The 6860-nt window shown below is 39.3% G+C and overlaps 1 protein-coding gene across 1 annotated transcript; it reads left to right on the plus strand.

Annotated features, from left to right (window-relative positions):
* Positions 1–663: 663 nt before the first annotated feature.
* On the plus strand, positions 664–6441 carry LOC136252457 (uncharacterized). The gene is made up of 3 exons (XM_066044886.1): positions 664–1606; positions 5764–5796; positions 5849–6441. Exons 1-3 carry the CDS (start codon positions 744–746, stop codon positions 6303–6305), a joined length of 1353 nt encoding a protein of 450 aa, XP_065900958.1. The 5' UTR covers positions 664–743; the 3' UTR covers positions 6306–6441.
* The last annotated feature ends 419 nt before the right edge of the window (positions 6442–6860 follow it).

A 6860-nucleotide genomic window follows, 5' to 3' on the forward strand; every position in this document is an offset into this window, starting at 1 on the left:
CTTACCAGACTATATTTGGAGTTGGATGAATTAAAAAATGGAGGTGGTTCTGAATGGCTGAATAAAATCGGCTGGGACTTGACTAGCCTGAAAATCAACACAAATAATTCTCAGGTTTTAGAGACACACTTACGGTCGTGGAAAGGTAGGCACTTAATAGACTATTTAACCAAAGAGACTGCTACGTGGGAAATTGATCGTACTTCGCCACTTACAGCTAAGCCAAGTGATGACTTGGTAGAAAGAGTTAGCAGCGAACGTTGCTTTGAACCAAACTTTCCTGTCCCTGATGATTTTGACAGAGAACCTAACTTGGTTTATGCTCCAATTTGTACCAATGTTTCTGTGAGACAAGATGCAGGTCTGGTGTTTGATGAGGTAACTAGAATGAACCACAATATTGCAGCATGTGACACAAACACTTGGGGCTTGTACCAGCAAGCTGCACTGTGTCAGAAGAACCAGAGGTTCTTTGCCGTCAAAGGTGTTACCTCGCACGCTGATGGAATTGAAGAAGATGGACTGGTCCCCCATGTAGTGAGATTGTGTGGATTAGTATTGGTAGACGCCATAAGATATTTCAGAAATATTAAAGGACCGTCATGAATGAGAATTTGTGTTTGTAAATTTAAATTTGTACTTGCATGGCTTATTGTGCCATAGTCTCTGTCTGTAAGGTCCTGGTTAAGTGGTCTGCGTGGATATAGCTGGGTCACGCGATAATTAAGTAGGCGTGGTTCTGGATGGCGGAGTCGTTCATCGTTCCGGAGTCTCTACAACGTCTGGTTGTCAGTGATGTTGAAATTGGAAAGGAGATCGATAGAGGATCATTTGGGCTGGTCCTGGAGGCTACATGGAAACGGTCTGTGGTCGCTGTAAAACAAATTCACTCCACTTTCGTCAACAAGGACACGTTGTTTAAAGAATGTGAACGAAGCAGTCGTCTGTCTCACCCAAACATTGTTCGTTTTGTTGGCATACACTGTCCTTCTCCCGATAGAGCACCCAATATAGTAATGGAGCGACTTCATTGTAGTCTAACTAAACAGTTGGAAGAGACACGAGCTACTGCTGCTGCAGGTGACCAGTTTCCTGTGGATAAAAAGTTATCAATTCTGTCACAAGTTGGTAGAGGCCTGAGATATCTACACTCACAATCACCACCCATCATCCACCGTAACTTATCCAGTGACAATGTGTTGTTATCAGAAAAGTTGGAACTAGTAAAGATCAGTGATCTGGGGAGTGTTCGACTTGTGGACTCAAAGAGACAGCTAGAAATTATGAAAACATCAAATATGGTCATTTTCATGCCACCCGAAGTGTTATCAGATGAGCCTAGAGAACACGGAACTGAAGTGGATGTGTTCTCATTTGGTTGTGTGATGCTCCACACATTATCCCATCAGTGGCCCACTCCTTCACAACCTGTAGGAACTCAATCAGAAGTTGAAAGACGTCAGAAATATTTTGATACAATAGCGAGGAAAGAAGTATTAAAAGTTGAGCCGTTCAGATCAGTTAAAATGATGAAGAGATGTCTAAACAATTCTCCTAATAACCGACCATCTATTGTAAACATATGTGATTGCTTGAATTGTATAAAGTAAGTGAAGTACCATATAGTAAGTGAAGTACCGTATAGTAAGTGAAGTACCATATAGTAAGTGAAGTACCATGTAGTAAGTGAATAGAAGTACCATATAGTAGAAAACTTTGGTGGTACAAAACATTGACAAATTTGGTGAATTGTCCTTTAATTCACCAAACTTTTTCCACCCAAGTACATCATTTCTATATGTAATGTACAGTGACACGTAACGAAGTGTGGCGATTCATCCATCAATCAGATTTTGCTTAGGTTTTATACCGCATACTTTTGAGTATTAAATTACTCTAATAGATCACACACAATAAGCACTTCATGGTTGGGGGGTAGAGATAAGATGACTGAACTGTCTGGGGTATACTCTCTTAGGAAAATATTTAAAAATTTTAATATCCTGAGTATGAATTTCAGAGTATTTTTGACGGTGAAACAAACTTGAATCATGCCATCAAATACAATAGTGTATACTTACTTCTCTAGCTTACCTGTATGTCAGCCATGTTAGGATTGTTGGTTGATTCTGATTGATAATTGTAGAGTACAGTTATTTGTCCATCGATTATCCGAACTGTGGAAGTGATTGTTCTATTAGAGTATTTTGCCCGAAGTGTATGTTCTATTAGAGTGAGCTCTATATACAAATGTATGGGCTTTGGTTATCTGAACTTTTCCATTATCTGAACACACCTAGGGCCCAATGAGTTTGGATAATGGAGGGACCACTGTAATCTGAAATGTTGGTGGTAAGAAGACAGTTGAGTACTTAAGAGATGTCACAGAGGTCAACAAGTAATGAAGTATCTCAGGATGTTTTGTACTCCAATAAATTTGAGAAGTCATGTGCCCAAGTCAGTGTAGAAATATCAGCTATTCAGCGGGTAGGTAAAATTCGAGGAAAATGGGAACGGGACGGGAAAAGAAAGCGGGAACACGACCCACTAATAAAGGTCATCATACAATATACAAGTTGGATATAAGTTATATTTACAGCACAATGTTTCTTTGCAGCGTTGTTCGGATCCTTTCGCTAAAATTACCGAAACACTCTAATAGAGCAGTCACCTGCATTAAATATTCTAATCATACAGTACGGCAGTACTGTATAGTAGGGACATTGAAGGTGTGGGGGCGATTCGTGATATAAAATAACGCAAAAACCTGCCACAATTTTTCCTCACAACGACATGACAGTATTGGTTGAGTAAAACCAAGCCCAAAAGTGTCTTCAGATCGATCCGAAACGTTTCTATCAAGTTGCTACAGAAATTTTTTTTGTTAATTATTTAACGGAATTTTCTACTTGCCTGCCTGCCTGACTCCTTCAGTCAAGCGTAGCAGAAAAACTGGCTACAGCCCTAATTCTTTTGCAGAAACATTTCTAGTTCGCTTAAGAAGAAACCTTTGGTATATTGATAAACATACAATGCTTGCGCTATTGTTTTCCTTTTATCCTTCTTTACCATGGCCATCAGTCAAGGTTGTACCACTAAGTGTTAATAAACTACAGTACGGCTTCCATCTACCAGCATCAAACTATTTGAATACACGTGGTCGCCGGTTGCACCAAAAACATGCGTACGTCACTTGCTGTTGATATCGATCAGAGGGAGCAACTCACTGCGAACTATATAGCAATGTGTAAGTCAATAAATGTGACTGAATTTGACAAAACAAGGCTTCGACGCACAAAGCTTCGTTAGGAGATATGGCGATTTTAAGTAATCATTGTGTAATAACTTCCCAGTGCCTACAGCTTTGCAAACACAATTTGCACCAAGTATGCATCTATTTACTAGCTATCACTGAGTGGGTGTATACATTTCTGATACCCAAAATTAGTCCTGTTTTGGGCAACTTTTCTCGAGCGGGTAATAATATCACAGGTGGTAGTAATAGGGTGGGGGGTGGTGGGTGGGCTCAATATAGGGGTATAAAATGAAGCAAGAAGACGATTGGAATCCAGAGGCCAAGTTTGGGCTCTCCATGGCCCTCAAATCACTCCAAATTGACTGAGAACACTATTGGCGAGCTCTCTGTGAAGTCCCAGCTCACTACACACCATTATCACAAAGCCATGGCCATTCAATGGTACCAATCTCCCACTTGTGGCTTTGACAGGGTCGGAAGAAAGCTGCCACAGAAACCAGACTTGCCAGTCCTGAAGGAAGTACAGTGTGGAATATGATAATGTGTTAGGCCAGCAATCCATTTCTGGTAAAAACGTAAGTTTGATCTTGTGTGTGTGGAAGCCTTGTTATGTGAAATCCGGTCACAAATATAGTTTATTTAGTAACAATGTTAAACCAAGTCAGGTCATCTAGGTCCTGCTTTACAGATTATTCGGGTCTGACCCCACATGCTAAATTAAATGTGGACTCATAGTGTAGCTCTACTTCTTTCGTGAGCCACGCCCACTTACATAAATTATTTTCTGTAGACATATGGTAGCCACGCCCATTCATCAGTCCGTATGTATGCACGAATCCACGTCCATTATTGTCTGCAGGCTTATGTAGAGCCACGCCCATTGATTAGTTGTTATTGTATGAGTCATAATCTAGTATAATAGTGCTGTGATTAACTCTTTTAAAATATTGTGACTAGTTCTGTGAAAAGCAGGCTATTTAGTGGTCAAACTTGCAAAAAAAACTTCACAAACAAGTATAAGTGCACAGTAGGGATATTCACTTCTTATTGTTTTACAGTATTTGGACATTACGTACTATGATCCAGCTTGTTTCAGTACTTTTTATTGCAGCACTATACACTGTCCCTACTCTAATTTAAAATTCCTTATACTTGTAGTCAATAATGTTTTACTGACTATCCCACAGGTACCTACATTAAATAAAAGCCTGGTAATTGATGGAATATAGCTGTTGTAGATACAGACTAGCTAACTACTCTCTTGAAGCCATGCATAAAAATAGCATGAATAGGTTTACAAAGGATTCTAATTAACTAACAGTGTATACATATAGATGCGGAAAGTTGTGCCTGCAATATCAGGGAAAAATGTCACATGATGGGTGTGTGGTAGTTGCATAAGGAGACTGAGGACAATATGACCAGTCATGGGAAATAATGACCGGTCATGGGGACTCCTCTTGGAGTCACTTCAGCTTGACAAGCATACCAGTGCTACGTGCATACTCCCATCATATGAATTCTTATCTGGAAGCAGTAGGTGCAGTTTTTGAAGCATATAATAGGCACTCAGTTACTAGAGCACTTCGTAAATCTCAGTTTTTAATATAGTTGAATATTAAAAATATATATTATATTTGTTACTGTGCAGCAATCAAAGGATGTTTATTGTTTCAAAGGAGTAGCTAACTTTCAACATTAATGACTTAGCTACCTTATCTATAGTCCATCAATTCATAGGCTATCAATGTGGGTCCCAGGTGGGATAGTTAACTTTCTATTAGAGTATTTTAACACAGGTGACTACTCTATTTGAGTGTTTCTATCATTTTAGCGAATGGATCCAACAATGCTGTAAAGAAACATTGTGCTGTAAATATAACTTAGTATATTGCATGATGACCATTATCAGGCATCTTCCATAGGTTGTTCCCGCTTTCTGTTCCCTCGAATTCTACTTACCCCTATTCAGCAGCTTAATTATGATAGCTTGGCATGTGTGAAATATAATCAGTTATCTACTGCCTTGTAACTAGTCTATTTCTAGTTTTGCATGATAAATTAGCTACCAAGAAGTGGCGGTGTTGTCAATACATTTGTAGTAATAGAATTACTACTTGGCCATCAAATTGAACCAGAACTCTTGATGTTTCTCATTAATGTGTTACCACTGTCAATAGCTAACAAGATCAAATTAAGAGCTATCAAGCATATATGAGTTATTTATGTGATGAGAGAAGAAATTAAACATATTGTAAAGGTACATATCTTGGAGACATATAAGGTATAATGGAGAGTCTCACGTCCATAGGAAATGTCTCAGTCTACAACAAAAATGGTCCACTTCGAATTCTGTGTGGACATAGTTGCATTACTGACTGATACATCAAAATCAATATCCATTTATCCAGTACACACCGTCTAATACACTAGTACTAGTCTTTGTTGGCCACACAATACACTACGCCATGTGTCTGGATAACTCATGTGTGCATGTCTGTTATTAGGAAAGAATTACCTGCTGTAGTCAATGTGGGAAGGTGAGCTATTACAAGTTGATCACAGAATGGTATTTAACAACAACTGATTTAGGGTCAAACGACTCAGGAAGGAATTTTTAACTATCTTGGCAGATCCCCCACCTTCAATCAGTGTTAGTCCAATTGAAGATGATATCTTAAACTGGAAGGCAACCATCAAGGGACCTGTAGATAGTCCTTATGAAGGTGGAGTGTTCCATCTTTTAATAGCGTTTCCAGTAGAATATCCTTTCAAGCCACCGGATGTCACATGTCAGACAAAGATATACCATCCTAATATTGGATCCACTGGTGTTAATGTAGGACACATCAGTTTGGACTTGTTGTGTTTTAATTGGAGTCCAGTTCACAATATGTCTACAGTACTTCAATCAATCATATCACTATTGGTTGATCCTAACCCTGACGAGCCACTGGAGCCAGAGATAGCCAGGTTGTACAAGGATGACTTAGCCAAGTTTAATGAGGTAGCTAAACAGTGGACCCAACAGTATGCTGCTGATCAGTAGATCCGGTGCAGCTGGATACCCTGGTATTTGTGAACGGGCTGGCATGACTATGCCGTTGGTACATGTGTGTGTATGTAGTTTAAATCTCCAATACTCCATTTCATATTTGTATAATATTAAAAAAAATCTCATGTGATTTGTGAAGTGTTGATACATATAAGTATTTTGTGGCTGCCGGGGATTTAGAGGCACAACAATTACAAGGCGATAATGCGCATGCACGTGCATGTGACAATTAAGCTACGTTTTTTAGGGGAGTGGTTTGAGTACACGTGGTGATTAGATTAGATTAGATTATCAATTTTTGTCAAAGACATGGGTACACAAAAGGCACAGCCTACAAACGTGCTCCCCATACAGAACATACAAGTACAAAAAACAAACACATAACAGTAACACAAAAACAAAACACATGATTGTGTCTAACATGGCAGAGTTGCTCAGCATCCCAGAGGCTCTACAACGTATAGTCGTCAGTGATGTTAAAATTGGAAAGGAGATCGATAGGGGATCATTTGGGCTGGTCCTGGAGGCTACTTTATTGAGCGTAAGTGC

This window comes from Dysidea avara, chromosome 4 (assembly GCF_963678975.1).
Source record: "Dysidea avara chromosome 4, odDysAvar1.4, whole genome shotgun sequence".
NCBI lineage: Eukaryota > Metazoa > Porifera > Demospongiae > Dictyoceratida > Dysideidae > Dysidea > Dysidea avara.

What these genes read in the sequence shown, in the direction of transcription:
- LOC136252457 (XM_066044886.1), top strand. Translation starts at nt 744, where the DNA reads ATGGCGGAGTCGTTCATCGTTCCGGAGTCTCTACAACGTCTGGTTGTC. An exon ending in GATTGCTTGAATTGTATAAA is followed by an intron (nt 1,607 to 5,763) that starts GTAAGTGAAGTA and finishes GTCTGTTATTAG; the next exon opens with GAAAGAATTACCTGCTGTAG. An exon ending in GCTGTAGTCAATGTGGGAAG is followed by an intron (nt 5,797 to 5,848) that starts GTGAGCTATTAC and finishes CAACTGATTTAG; the next exon opens with GGTCAAACGACTCAGGAAGG.